We start from the raw sequence: 15,651 nt of genomic DNA, 5'->3' as shown, positions 1-15,651 counted from the left end.
TTAAGAAACATCTTGATGATATTCTAATGTGTTATCAAAACACTTTTTATACCAAACCATCACTTGAAGACCTTGAAGAGCATATATTCAGGAATAAAGGTGCAGAGGGCAGATTATCAGTCTTTTTTATTATACATCTTTTTGTCATTTATAAAATAGTCATTAAAAACCTTTTTAAATTCAAATATTTACATATAAACAAACAGCTGTGCAAAATGTACAAGACACCACCATGAGAAAGAATCATTGTCTCATGTCAAACATTTATAAACAAGAAAAAAACATTTTGTTAAGCTGGAGCTGTCAACCTAAAGAACACATTTACAAAAAGTGAGCTCAAGTATATATTTACCCAAATTTCCAACAAAAAAAGCCATAAGTAAAAAACTAAAATTGCTATGTGTACTAAAAACACACAGCAATTGCAAAGTCATGTGTTTGCTGAAGAATTAGCAAAAAATATAATTATAAATTTAACAAAGCCAACTCAACTTTTTTTTTCCTATTTTGTTCCCAATATTCATCAGGTTTTCCACTAATTTGGATGTAAATACATCATTTCAAAATGGCATAATAACACATAATGTGTTTATGTATAGATCCTTTTTTCCAAATGAGCTTTTTAAATCAATAAAATAATACACAACTTGACTTTGTAATGCATAAGAAAATAGTGGCCATACTCCTGCTCTCTAAAGAACATTACACAAATGAAGTGTATTTAAAGTCTGTAGTACATCTGCTTCGGTAAAAATATATATATGAACTTCTGAACTCTCAACGCCAGATGGTCACCCGAGCGCTGCATAAATTAAAACGGCAGATAAGAAAACTGAACTAATCCTAACTTATCCAGAATCTCTGAAAAAATAGTTTGATAAATAAATCAACACTATCAAGTGTATATGGCTTTACTTGTTAAGAAGGCAACCGAGCAGATGTCATTTCAACAATAAACAGCGGATGAGCCAAGTGGAGTTGCAGTGCCCTCTACATTTATTGGCATCAATGATAAAAATCTGTACAAAGCATAAAAATAAATTCCGTTTTTATTGTAGCTCCACAATCTGAAAATTATATTTTAGAAAAATCCAATTTTGAAATTGTGAACTTGTATTTACAAGCAGAAAAAAAATTAATCCAAATATTTTTTTGGTGCCACATTTCTTGATATCTCAAGGGTTAATCCTAGCAGTAAATTGCTTCTTTTGCCAATAGAAAAGCAGAGTATTCTCTGATACCATATCAGAAGCATTTATAGGAAAATAGACCTTTACATTTCGCACAAGGCTTCAGGGTCTGAGGACTGAGATGTCTGTAGAAGAATGGTGCTTTTGTTTCAACTGAACCATTTTTCTGTTAATACGGCCATATGTTTTGATTCATCATCCTGCTGAAAGACCTGATGACCACTCATATCCAGCTTTCTAGCAGGAACCATCAGATTTTTATTTAACGTCTCCTGGAATGTGAAAGATTTTGTGATGCTGCGTGCACTAACAAGGTAACCAGGACAAAAACATCACAGATAATCCAAACTTGGTATGAGAAACTTATTTACAAAGCCTTCCATCTCTTCATGTGTGACCCACCAGGAGTTTGTTGCTGAAAAGTTCAATATGTGACTTATTTGACTGAAAAACACTGTTCAGTTAAAGTCCCAATATTTTAGCCTACCCCACCAATTCCAATTAGTGGTGAAACAAAAAAACTTTCCTGGCGTGGCTCCTAAAATAAAACAAAAAAACAGTTGGCATGTAGATAATATCAAACTGTTGCTGTGGATACTTGGCAACTCTGAGGTGCTTTTAATTTGCTGCTCTTCTCCAAGTGTTTTTCTTTCTACCTAGACTTTCCTCCTCATCATGACAAACTTGAGACAAAACTGAGATTATGCTGCTGCAGTAAAAATGTTTTTGAAGCTTTTTCCAAATCTTGAGCATTGATGTTAATAAGTGTGAGGGAAACTGGTGTCATTACCTGTCTTAATTGCTGAAGATACCACACAAAAGGCCAGTGCTTGAGGAGGCTCTCCTCTCCTTTTCAGATAATTCTCTTCTTGCAGATATAATACTTAGAGCAGCAGATAAAGCAAAAGGCCATCAGGTAGGTTTTATTAATACCTCTGCGTGTCAATAGCCACTTCAATCCAGCTTTTATTTGAGGAGACCTTTGTAGAGTAGCTGGGAGTGACTGGAGTCTCTGTCATTCTCCAGACATAAGAGCAGGTCCCGGAGGTTAACTCTGGTGATGCGGTGGCGCATAAACTGTCTAGAGCCCTGTCCACTGGAGCCTCCAGGCTGGGTGGAACCCAACCCCGAACCCTGCAGGTTAGTAGGAAGGAATCATTTAACAGTTCTGTAAACATTATTTTTGTCGAAAGGTTTAAAAACCCTTACCTCTGCACTCGCACCGCTTAAAGGGGAGTCTGTTCTCCGTTTTTTCCTCGGGCCGATTGCTGCCAACGCCGTTAGGTTGGCTTCTCTCTGCCTGATCTGAGCCAACTCCAGCTGCTGCATCTGGAATACACACAACAGCAACATATGGATTAATCTCATTCATCATAATAATAAAGAAAATAGGTGCATGTTCCCTCTTCTATGCATATAATCACCTCTTTGGCCTTCTGTTTCAGTCTGAGCTGCTCTGGGTCTTCTTGCCGTGACCTAGACTGCAGCAATGCAGAGGAGATTTTGAATATTTCAGGTTGAATCTGATCAGTTTATTAAATCCCTTGTTTTATTCATTCACTCATTCATAGTTAAAATATCTGCTAGCTAGTAGCAGAAAAACTAACATTAATGGTAAAGATCACACACCCGCCCTGTATATGCAATTATAACAGAGTAATTCTTCCTGTCAGGTATTCTGTGTCCTTGTTAAAGTAATGATAGGTCATTCTAGGTCAACAAACCACATAAGATGCATCTATGCAGAGGAGGACGGATCCACTTTTTTTTTTAAATACTTCAATACTTATTGAGCAGCAGCTTAAAGAAATCCCTTCTTACATAAAGCTGTAAATATATAACACCTACTTTTATTCATTTCCAATTCCCCAAAATGATTGAGGTTAAAATAAATAAATAAAATCAAATTTCAAACTGCTGAACCACCATAAAATTGTGTGTTTCTACCTTGGCAGCCTTCAGCAGGATCTCTCTCTCCTGCTCCTCCTTCCTTTGCTTCTCCATCTGATCCAGCTGCTCAAAGAATTTGAGTTGAGCTCGCACGTCGCTGACCTGCTCACACCGCTCCTCCTCCTGACCAGGAGACGGGCAGAAATAAAGAAAGTTATGAAACCAGAATAAACTATAGTTCACGAAGCAAACTCTCGAGTGACTGAGACACATCCATACCTTAAAATTTAAATTCTTCAGTTGTGCAACTTGTGAAGCGTTTTCCAACAGGTTCTGCAGTCGCTGCTGTGTAGCATGGGAAATGTAGTTGATCACATCGGTGCCCAATTCACTGACACCAAACTTCTTACCTGAAACAGAAGTGAGTGTGGAAGAATGAAGAACGAATGAGAGTTCACCTACAGTAAGTGCACAGTTTACTTTGTCTCAAAAGTAAATCACTGACCAATCTGCAGAACTATCCGGGTAAGAGGGGAGATGGAGAGGAAAGCCTCGTCCTTACAGGACCGAGTCACGATGCCAACAAGTTCAGAGCTGCTGGCCATGATGCGGGCGTTCTCCTCGGACAAGTTGACCCCTGCCATGGAAGCCACGTCGTTGATATCATCATCATCCCTGCAGGAAAGAAGTAGAAAAAGGAAGACGCAAAAACCAAACATAGATTAGGTTTATACTTTGATTTTTTTTTTTTTAAACAAAAAGTTATTTTAGAATGCTTTGCATAATTATTCATAGTCCAGATTAGCACATCAAAACCTAATCGCAAATGTAAATTAGATTGTATGTTATAGAAGAACACAAATAGCACATAATTATGAAGTGGAAGACAAAAAAATGGACTTTCAATTTTTGTGAAAATGGAAATCTAAACGGTTAAGCAGGAGCGCTCCCGAGTGAGGGCCAGGTGGGCTATGGCCCCATCCTGAAAAATACTGGCCACCTGCCTGGTGTCCCAGAGAATTATGTGCATGTCATAGAAAGACATAGAGTCATTTTCTAAGTGTAAAACCCAATAAATAATACATTCAAAAACAGTATCTAAAAATAAAATAAAATTAGAGTTTATCTACTACTTTAAAATTTTTACTGGCCTGGTCTGGCCACCCCACGAAAATTTTCTTTGGATGCCACTGAGGTTAGCCATGCAAGTATTCAGCCTACTTCACTTTGATTCCCTTAAATACAATCCAAAACGACTACTAGTTGAGAGAAGCAAGAAGAAAGCAATTGGAAAATAAAGCAATGGGTCAAGTGACTTTGGTGCACCCAAATATGCTTTTGCCTAATTTTGTTAAACTAAGATTATGGGACAGGGGTTTTTCAAACCTTGGTCTTATAATTAAAAATGTTTTAAGTTCTTAAACACTATACACACAAGACTTCAGTTACAACTCTGACAAGTTCTCCGATGGTACAGCCATCGTTGGACGTGTGTCAAGAGGGGGAGGGGGAGGGGGGGGCGATCTGGAGAACAGAGAGTTTATCTCCAGCTTTGTTTCTTTGTGTGAATTGAACCATCTGCACATCAACATCATCAAGACAAATGAGGTGGTGATCAATTTCAGTAGGAGGACTTCTCCAATCATTCAGGCTTTGGACTTCAAGATTATGAAGAAGTACAAGTATCTGAGTGTTCAGCTCAATAACAAACTACATTGGTCATGTAGCACAGATAGCCTAAATCATCTCCACTTACTGAGGAGATGGAGGTCATTTAGTGTGTGCAGGACACACTTTCTATGACTTTGTGATGGCTTTGGTCATCCTCTATGTTGGCCTGCTGGGCTTGTGGAAGCTCAGAGATGGACAAGACACTTAAACTGGTCAGGAGGGCAGGCACAGTTCTGAACTGCTCTTTGGACTCTATTGTGAAGGTGGGTGAGAAGAGGACACCAGCCAAGCTGAAAGCAATCATGATCAACTCCTCTCACCCTTAAGACTGTGGGGGCCTTAAGCAGCTCCTTCAGCAGCAGACTGATACACCCACACAGTAGGAAGGAAAGGATCTGCAGTTACCACTGTGCACCATAGTTTGTTACATCTTATACATCATTTTACAAGGTGCAAGATTGCAGCTTTTTAAGAAATAATTTTTATACATTGGGCATAGCTTATAGATTCTCTATATTTTTACAGCAGTATTTCATTGTGAGTTGATTGTTTTTCTTTGTGAACTGTTTATTGATATTTGTAATTTTGTTCTTTGCTGCTGTGACTTGTGATTTTCCCCAAAGTGGAACTAATTAAGTGTATCCATCTACTGTAGCTAGAGGAATTTGCAAACTCTCTTATACAAAGGCTCTACAATGATTTCTTCCCTTTATATACATTTTATAGGTGTAATTAAAATATTGCACGCTTACTTTATTGCTGAGCAGGTAAAAAGGAAATCAAACTGTTGCTTTTTGATTTTTTTTTGTTGATTTTGGCACACGTCAAAAAGTCATTTACCGTATGTATCAAACAACAGTTTAAAAATCAGAGAATTAGTTCTCTTATGATCCAACTCTATTGAACTATTGCAAAATATGAAACTTTCTAGCTACAGAAGTCTCACTTATCAGTATGTGTGCTCGTTTTTGCTAAAAAGTTAACTAGTCTAAAATTAAGGCGTCACAATAACTGTTGGGTAATATACATCAAGTGCTATGAATTCTCCTTTTAGGTGCCAATGCATTATTTAACCACTTGTGTTCAGTGTGAAGCAGATGTTCACACTGAACACAAATGACATTGCCCCAAAATGCAAACGGTCACACAGTAATGGAACTGACATCACCATTGCAATATTTACCAGTACTATTTTCATCCTCATATCATGCAGCCAGTGATGTCTTGATTCAAGTCCCAAATAACCACATGAAAATGCCATAATGATTTTTCTTTTATTTGAGTCTTAAACAACCCATTTGACCATTATGGAATTTAATCAGAGTAATAATTTCAGATTAAGATATTACTTTAAAAGATGTTTCATGTACTGGAAGAGCAAGCAAGAGATAAAAGAACATTTTAAAAACATCCTAAAATAAGTTAGATTATGGCCGGCGTCCGTCTCCCTCATTACAATCAAAAATCGGTTTACAATGCACCAGTGTCTGCATTTACAGTCTTAAAGAAAGTGCTTTAACATTTTGAAAGGAACTCTGCTGAATAGAAGTCTGTTGTTTGTAAGATGCCACCCACAGCTTCTTTTCTTCCTTCTTTTTTTCAATTTAACACACTTCTGAATGTGGTGGAAGAGGGCACAACTCCACCTTCATTACCTCCTTTCCTGTCATCATATGATGCAGGAAAGAAAGCAAGTAAACAACACTGCCGACACAGCAAGCTTATTGGAGCAACAGGTGGAGGAAATATTGTCAATTGGGAGATGGTGCACAGTAAGCTGGAACAGGAGCTTAGTAAGGTCCCATCGAACTGCACCAGTCATTTTTTTCTTCATAAGATTTTCTATTTGGTGTAAAAGTAAAAAGGTTCAAGTCAAAGTGAAGTCAAGAATCTTTGGAAGGAAAGTTTAAATCCAAAGTATTTTATGATATTCTGAAGTCAAATCTAAAGTTATTAAATTTGTGACTCAAGGCTGAATCGATTCTAAGTCACATGACTCAATTCTACACCTCACTCCTACATTCTAAAATGTCGAATTTCAGTACTTCTTCATGGAATTGCAAATACTAAAGTAAAAAACAGCATTATAGTAAGATAAAAACACTAATTAAACAAGCAACAGTTTACCATCTGATTATTAACCCTTCAGAAAATCAAAGATGTGCAGTTAAAAAAGGTGTTGTAAACAGATCTGGGATAATTTTTACATTTTTAAGAGCCACATACTTGAATGTTCCCCCTCCTGCTTCCCTTAGCCTATTCCTCTGAGCATCGACGAGGGATGCCTGGTTGAGTAGTTGAACTCCTCTGGTCCCTGGAGCCACATTTTGCTTCACCACAGAACCTAAAATGTATAAATTGGGACAGAAGTTCACTTTGTGGCATAGCTTACTAAAACAGGATAAATCACAGCAGCTAGTAAAATGGTTTGAATAAATGGATCCCAAAATGTTCCTTTTATCCCACAATTACACAATGTAACCACAAGATGGCAGCCATACCACAAACAAGTTTAGACTTCACAGCAAGATTTAATCAGGTGAATATTTTATTAACCAAACAGTTCAAGATTAATATGACAGCTCTGCCTTGATAGCAGCAACTTTCAACAGTGATATTATAACCCAATCCTACAGAAATGTATCAAACATCTCCAGTGTGAATCGCTGCTGAACTCACACCTTGTGGAATGTGTCTGACCATCTGTGGTTGACCCACAATGATGCGGCTGGGAGCTGCTCCTCTGATCGTTACCAAAGGAGACTGAGCCAGGGTCACCTGTGGCCTCACCGGCTGCTGGGCCACAACCTGCACACAAAATTTTCAATAAATGAATATACAATAACAAAAAGTGGATTTTATGTAGAAAAAAATACAAAATAAAAATACATGCCAACTGCAACATTCAAAGTTCACAGAAGGAGCTTAATTACCAGTCCGGGTTTACTGTTGGCTTTCTGAGAGAGGGTGATGACTGTGGCCTTGGTCGTGGTAGATCCTGTGGCCGAGCTGACTGCAGGCGAAAGAGAAGGACGCAGAACCACAGCGCCGAGGGCTGGAGAGGTTGCTGCAGCTGACTGGCCGCTCGACTGGGGCAGCAGGCTTTGCTGGATGAAGGCCTCGGGATCTGGGGTCATTTGGCGCAACGCCGGAAGACTTCTCTACAATCATCAAGAGGAAACAGAGAGCAAATGAAATCAATGGTTTGGTATAAAATAATGACAGCTCAGTAACATTCGCCCAGATTGTGCATAATGCAATTCCATTTCTCTTTTCAAAGCAGCAAACTGCGTACCTGCTTCACAGACGGTCTCTCTTTCTAAATCATGTTACTGGTACTTGTAGGAACATTAAGACAATTAATAAACAAGCCTTAGCATGCAACTCCTGTTTCATGCTGTTGTACCATAACAGAGACATCACACTGTACAATTGTCACATTTCAGTGAGACATTATCTAAGCTAAGCAAGATACTTTCTTATTCAGTCCTGCTGATTATTGAGGGCATCTGCAAGTGTGCTTCGGAATCCATATTGCGTTTGTGTATGTATCATCCAAAGCCTAATGAGCACATGCTTCTAAGCATTATCAATAATTTAACTGTTATGCTGCTTTTTTTGCACTTTTTAAGATGACCTGCTTGTTATTAGCTGACCCATGCAGAACATGTATACACACACAACACACACATATCTGATTTTATTATTTTTTATAAACAGAGAGCAAAAACAAAACAATAATAGCTAATATTGTGGATGGCAATGTGATGTTGTTCTTGTTTATAGGTAAAGAGCACTTTCAGTCTGAATTCTCTAATCCTAAATAAACATTTAGGTGTAACATCAAGTACCGTCATTGATGTTACACCTAAATGTTTATTTTCATACTTTACAAACTATAATCTTGACATATTTAAGAGGAATCATTAGACTTCTGCATCAATAACTGATGCCAACACTCAAGTAAACTGCCATTTTGTGTATAGGGTTAAACTTTACATTGAGTCTGTCAATGTAAATTGGGGCTTAAATAATAATTCAAGGTCAGATGGATGTCATTAAACCAACATATTTGTGCAATGGACTTAAGGTTTTTCTTTTAAATTAAAGTTCGGAGGCTTAGCAAATACAAATCTCAACAGTGTTAATTGCAAATGGATGCAACTTGTTTACTCTGACAACTCCTCAAAATCCAGTGCAACCACTTGCTTTGAAAAGTCCCCTACTTTGTAAATGGAATCCACCTGTGTATATTTTAAGTACAGTATAAATGTAGCTATTTTGTGAAAAGTGTGTCAACCTTTCTTTCCAACACCTCACCTTAAGAAAAGGTACAAGGTATGGCTGAGGAGAAGAATTAAGCTCCTTGTACAACCTGCTGGTGAAATCTTCAGGCTCCATCTTTCCTTCCTATTACAACAAAGAAAACGATGGTTAAGAAATGTGTGATAAACAGATAGTAGAAGTGTAAAAATCACAGAACAACAAACTGTGCCAGAGAGAAGTACCAGCAAATTCTTAACAAGCTCCTTGACAGTGGCTGTAGTCTCAGATGACTGTTTTCCATTGGATGCTAACTTGATGAGTGTAGACAGAAAGTTTCCACACTTTTTCACATTCTCCAGTGTTTCCTAAAAAAAAAAAAAAGAAAAGAAAGAAAATTTGAAATAAAACCAGAGTTCACAAAATAGACTAACAAAACAAGCTGAGTCGTTTTCACTTCTTTCTTACAGCTGTGATGGCTGTTGGAGTGACAGGCACCCCAGTGGCCCCAAGGGGCCCCACCCTCTGAGTTACTGCTGCCGTTGCCTGCACTGTGGTTGGCGTGCCAAGAGCTTGTCCCGTGGAAGTGGCATTTCCTCCAAGTATGATGGTATTCTGCACAAGAGATTACTTTTACAGGAAATGAAAAAAATTACAGTTGCTCACTCATCTTTTTAGTGCGGGTATGAAACAAACATCCAGAAAACTAGCCATTAAAGATCTCATAAACAAAAAGGCACTTTACATGGCAACCTGTAGAAATAAAATAATGTGGCACTTAAACAAATAAAAGTAAACAACTCAAACATCCTTGTAAAACTCTTTATTGTAGATGAATAAACAAAACACAGAAAAGTAGATTACAATAGATCATTTTTATTTTTCTGGTTTGGTTTACTTCTGTTTACCTAGGTAAGTAAAAGGGGGAAAAACAATTGGTGTCTAATTTCCTCAGTGTCTTGAATGATAATTATTTTTAGTCATTATTAGCCATCTAAACAAGCTAATGCTTCTTGAGAAATTACTGAGTTGTCTGCATGACTTATTGGAACAAAGAACACACACATAGAAGATCACACTTATGGAACATCCTCAGGCTCAGTGAAACATTGTCTATTGTCAGCAGCCCTGAAAATATTTGACTTTTTTTTTTAAATGTAACAAGATGTTTATGAATGGTACATTGACAAACTATTTTTATTATTAGAACTAGGTCAATTTGACACCTTGTATTAACTGTAACTACTACAAATAAATATGCCAGAATGCAGACTGACTGAGGTACCTGCAGAACAGGAGGTCTCTGGAGGGTGGTTGTGGTTGCAACTGTGGTTTGAACTGGAGAACCCTGTTTGATGATGGTCGTCGGGGTTACGGAGCGAGCCAGCAGAGGACCTCCTGGAGTCTGCGGAAGACAGAAAGAGACATGTTTTCATTAGTTACAAATAGTTATGCATTAAAATGATTCATTTGATCTGTTTTATAAAATATTTTAGTTGGAGTGCTTTAAAGTTATTTAAATAAGAATAGTGTACTATATTTCTACATCAGATAAGTGCAATTGCATCCAGCTTGCAATGCAACGTTAAAAAAAAGCTTGGATGACATTTCAAAACCCATTTTTATTTTAAATAAAACTATTTGACAGAATAAAACATTTTTAATGTATGAAAAGTTAAAAATTAAGAACACTGGAAAGCATTAATGGTTGCAGTTATATAATATAACTAACTGTTGCCTTCACATATGTGCATGTTCTGTTTTGTCCACACATTGAAATATGCTGACCTCTGTGCTGATCACTGAAAACTGATAAGCTGGATCTCTGTTCGCTTTAGTCAAAAGACACAATGTCCACATTCTCCGAAAAAAGGTAGCCATTTTGCCCAAGGACTAGAATAACCTTCCATTTCACAGCAGTCCGTTCTGAATGTGTTACACCTTAGAGAACAGGTCGGTTTTTGTGAAATCTTTTGTTTTTAGTGTGCTTGTACTGTATTTTTAAGCTTGTTCACATTCCATCACTAGAACTTGAAAAAAGTCACGTAGATAAAGTTGATTGACTGATTAAAGTACGTTTTCCTATATCGTCTGAAGGTTCGCCAATGGACTGATCAATAACAGTTGTTTAAAAGTTTTGTTTCCAAGTCTATTTAGAAGAAACATTGTAACAGTAATCAACTTAAAAGCCGGCAAATCACAGTGACAAGTTTTAGTCTTAATTCTTGTGTAGAGACAGTGCTCAACACAAGCACTGTGTTTCAGAATATTATATTTATATATTATTATTTGCTACTAAAACGTTTCACTAAGTCTCTTAATACATTGCATAAATCTTTTTGGCATGTACCTAGAAACATCTGCAAAACAACAAAACCAATATTTCGAAAAACACAATGAAAATTCATAGTTTTGACATTTGACAGGTTGTATACTTTCAGCTTAACTTCTGTGTGGACGTTACAAAATCAGTGCAATATATTTTACATTTAAATATTAACATTTGAAAATGACCCATTTATAACATTGAACCTTTTCCAGAATAGTGGAAGAAAATGCTTTGTAATTTTTTTTTTCTTCCATTATACCTGCAAGCACAAACTTATTTATCCAATGACAGCTATTTTTCAGGTTGAAAATCAATTAAATGAATATCTATTCTCAAAAAAAATCAATCTGTGTAAGATTTTACACAAAATCTGTTTTAAAGTTTGGGAAAATCTTCAAAATGACTTCTATATTTCTTCATTAAAATAAGAATAAGAATAATAAGAAGACAAGTTTTCTTAATTTTTGTCAAATGTGATCCCTCCTAAACTGAAATAGGCCATTGTCTTTATCAGCAGATATCCAGAAATGTACATTTCTTTTGTGTTTTACTGCAACACGCATACGAGTCACATGTTCCTCGTGTGCGTGTGCTCATGTTTCTGGCACACCAATACCTGAAGAGACGTGACTTGGACAGGTGGAGTGCTGGTGGGGGCTGCAGGTCGTGGCGTCGTTGCGCTTTGTGACTGTGCCTGAGCCTGCATCTGAGCCAAAGTCTGCTGGTGAATCATCAGCAGCTGCCCACTCTCACTGCGAACCAACACCATGCCTGAAAGGTTCAAATATTAAAAACAAAACAAAAAAACAAAATCAAAGTCACAACCGTGACAGAGGATAATAATCGACATAAATGACCCATCAATAGTGCTTTCTAATACATAAAAACATAATTTTATCAATGAACTGACCTGAGGGTTTTTTTTGTTTTTTTTTGAAAAAAACATAACAGGCAAAACTATGTTCTATGATCCATGTTTTCGCATCCACCTGAATACTGTGTAGTTGCGCCACTGCAGCTAAGTGCTCCTTTGACAGGCCACACCAATAATGAACTTAATCTACTTTGAAATTAGAACCTTAACCACTTATGTCCGGAATGTAGCCTCAGCTAGAATCAATAGCAGTTTCACCTTCGCTTAATACAAAATGTCATAAGCTTTTCCTCATCCATGCAGGAAATTAAATCCCATCTGTTGAACAGTAAATAGAAAGCTCTTAAACACCGTACCTGCAGGGATTTGGATGTTTTGGATACTGGTGGCGTTTTGTTGAGGCTGAGTGAGTCGAGGAGCCAACACCTGTGGAGCAATGGTCCGTATTCCTGCTGGCGGAGCGGCACTGATCGTTGACGACAATGTAGTCCTCATGTTTTGCAGAACAGTCGGATTCCTCATGGTCGCAGTCAAAACACCCGAAGGCAGGACCTGAGCACCGGCTTGAGTTATACTTTTAGTGGGTTCAGTTTTGCAGGAAACACTACCGCTCCCTGATACGACTGTATTTGGGCATTCTGTACTTTGAGACTCGTTAGCTGAAGTTTGCATAGGTGGTGGTCTTACAAGCGCCACTGTGGGAACAGTTTTCTCAGCAGGCTGAGACGAACTCCCAGATGAGGTCGAAGGATTTTGTGCACTCAGAGAAGTTCGAATAATAAAACCAGGAGATGAGGAAGCGGGTCCATTCACAGCAGCTGTCTGAGAGCTATCCGACTGCCCGCTTCCGGGGATGTGACAGTTCATCACCGCGCCGTTTCCATCCAAAGCTGGAGCACCAGTCGCTTGTTGTTTGTCAGCTCCAGCTGTTGCACCTGATGCTCCTGTAACTGCTCCGCTTGTTGTCAGTGAACCGAAGTGACTCTGCGCGGCAGTCGTGATTGGTTCAGCGGCCGATGTGATCCCAGCTGTCCCCTCCATGCTCCGACCGTGGGACCCCCGAACAATTACTGACACCTTCAGCAACTCCTGTCGCTACCGCGGCGGAAACATATGGCAACAAGGGAAGTGTCGAGCAACTGTCCAATTCGCATTAGTTTCAGGAAAGTGATAAGTCAAATTAAGTTAGCTACAATTAAGTTAAACAATCTGACTAAAACTAGCTATTGTCGGCATATCATGGAGTACAGATATCTTACCTGCTTTATAGAGTCAAAATCTCATTTACTACCCTCAACATTGAAACTACCGACTACAGTTAAACCACAAAAATGATTTTTTGCTAATTGAATCCCAGACGTCAAGTTAGCGCAAATTGCTCCTCTTAACAGGGTATTAAAGGCTCTCACTACCTCACTTACTACTTTTTTGTCCACCGCTCTGTTGGAGAAAACATCAGCCAACAAATCGGACCCCGCCGCCATCTTTGCCTACCAACGCTAGTTCTTAAGACGCATGCGCCGACTAGATACCCCCCCACCCCCTCCCATGACGTTACCTCGGTCGGCGTTGTGATTGGTTGGAGAAAGAAAATAAACTCTCGAAGATGGAGCTGTCAGTTTCACCAGGGAAAGGGAGAGGAATAATGCGCCGCTCTCGGATTTGCTTTCTCAGAAAAGGAAATCAACTTTCCCATCGCCGCGGATTTAAGAAAAGTGTTGAAGCAGTTTGAATAAATGTTTCTGACCACGTATGTCTCAAAATGGCTGCGCATGTGCTTTTTTAAGTATGCAACTCTGATTTCTGTTTCTTTTATCTTTTTTGATGTGATATTCTACTTACGTTATGCTTTTGTTTCTTCAAACACACCATAAGTGTCACTAACTCCTATTAATATTGTATGCTTTTATTTCCCCCCGAATCGGGTTTGAATATTGTGAATATAGATTTATTGCTTTGAATGTATCTCAGTGATTCTTCAGAATAGGGACAAAACAAGTCCTAGGGATAAAGCACAAAATTTGAATAAAATATACGCAAAATATAATTTTTTCAAATATCTGACTAAACTAACCTGGGTCATGTGAGCACAACAATGTATATTTTCCAGGTATTTGCTGAATTTTTATTTTTATTTTAAACATTGTAAGAGAGATATATAGACACCCTTCTGTCAAATTTTAATCCGAGTTTGATGGATTAAACGTTATCAAAGCCCGCCCCCTTTAATTACCCCCACCCCCTCCCCCCATAGGACATTTGTGACCTCCTGACCTTCCCCTATGGAAAGTTTGTGACCTCGTGACCTTCCCCTATGGAAACTTTGTAACCTCCCCCCATAGGACGTTTGTGACCCTGTGACCTCTGATACCCTTCAGTCAAATTTTAATTGGAGTTTGAAGGATTATTTGATATTAAACCAGGATTTGTCCACGCATCATTGTGAATTCTACTTTGCTTCAGTCTTTTTCCAGCTGTTGAATCAACACTCATCTTCTCAGTGCTTCATGCTTTCTCCAAAATAGTAAAGGTTGGTTGAAACTTATAGATTTGTTTTTTCTTCAACACTTGCTAGTGTGATACATTTCAGTAAAAGTTCCTCATCTGTAAATTTATTTCTTAAGAATATGTGACAGGGACTAAACAGGCCCATGTGAGGCTACTGCTCATATTTATCTTTCAGTTTTCCCCAAAGTTTAAAGTTTTTACACTGCACCACCACGCTTCAAGACTTGCAATTGTTTTGTTACCTTTAAAATTACGTACAGCTTTTGTCTCTGACTTATACGTTGTTTGTTTTTTGACACTAATGATTCTTTCCTTACATTTGTTATCTTACATGGTCAAGTGTGTTCACTAACAAAATATAGTACACCTGTAGTTGTTAAGGTTTCATTACTAAAAACTTATAAATGATCAATGTCAACCATCAGTCTGTATTAAAGTATTTAGTACAATTTCTATTTATTTAGATTTGATGTTTTGATGTGAGCACTTAGATTCTATCGATTTATTGAATGATGCTCTATGTAATATTTATCAAACTGAATGATCATTCAGTTTTATATAGTTTTTGCTTTCCTTTCAATGTTTGTTGCACAAATTCAAATATATGCTGGCTATCGACCAACAATTCAATCAGTAAATCTTTGTTTTTTTTCTCAAGTAACCCCTCTCACAGAGACTTACTTACATCTTCTGACACTTGGTCCTACTTATAATAACATTGACTTGCTATTGCTACACTTTACCTAATAATAAAACATGCTCACTACACAACCAGGCTCTGAGAGTTGGTCACAATGTGGTAAATTGTTTTGTTACCTTTAAAAGTATCTACAGCTTTTGATGCTGTCTGTTCACTAATGTTCACTAACAGACAGTAGCTGATAAGTAACTGTAACTAATAAGCTTATAAATGATCAATGTGAAGC

At 37.8% G+C, this 15,651-nt stretch overlaps 1 protein-coding gene across 4 annotated transcripts; it reads right to left on the bottom strand.

The window, feature by feature from the left end:
• Nucleotides 1–2,087: 2,087 nt before the first annotated feature.
• On the bottom strand, nt 2,088–13,716 carry LOC103467602 (transcription initiation factor TFIID subunit 4). 4 transcript variants are annotated; one of them, XM_008414138.2, is made up of 16 exons: nt 13,630–13,716; nt 12,574–13,312; nt 11,960–12,114; nt 10,300–10,419; nt 9,483–9,629; nt 9,260–9,382; nt 9,072–9,161; nt 7,685–7,912; nt 7,433–7,559; nt 6,978–7,095; nt 3,586–3,755; nt 3,360–3,490; nt 3,138–3,263; nt 2,615–2,671; nt 2,400–2,519; nt 2,088–2,324 (listed from the first exon to the last, which is right to left on the bottom strand). In XM_008414138.2, the coding sequence occupies exons 1-16, from the start codon at nt 13,699–13,701 to the stop codon at nt 2,157–2,159; spliced, it is 2,691 nt and encodes an 896-aa protein (XP_008412360.1). In that variant the 5' UTR covers nt 13,702–13,716; the 3' UTR covers nt 2,088–2,156. The 4 variants fall into 4 exon arrangements, with proteins under 4 accessions (XP_008412360.1, XP_081465250.1, XP_017161511.1 ...); XM_081609124.1 differs by having other exon boundaries at nt 13,639–13,716; XM_017306022.2 differs by lacking the exon at nt 13,630–13,716 and adding an exon at nt 13,477–13,603 and having other exon boundaries at nt 12,574–13,356.
• Between the last annotated feature and the right edge of the window lie 1,935 nt (nt 13,717–15,651).

Source organism: Poecilia reticulata, chromosome 7, assembly GCF_904066995.2.
Source record: "Poecilia reticulata chromosome 7, P_reticulata-male-v2, whole genome shotgun sequence".
Classification (NCBI taxonomy): Eukaryota; Metazoa; Chordata; class Actinopteri; order Cyprinodontiformes; family Poeciliidae; genus Poecilia; species Poecilia reticulata.
The sequence above is the reverse complement of the archived record's forward strand: the minus strand, read 5'-3'. Positions and strand labels throughout refer to the sequence as shown.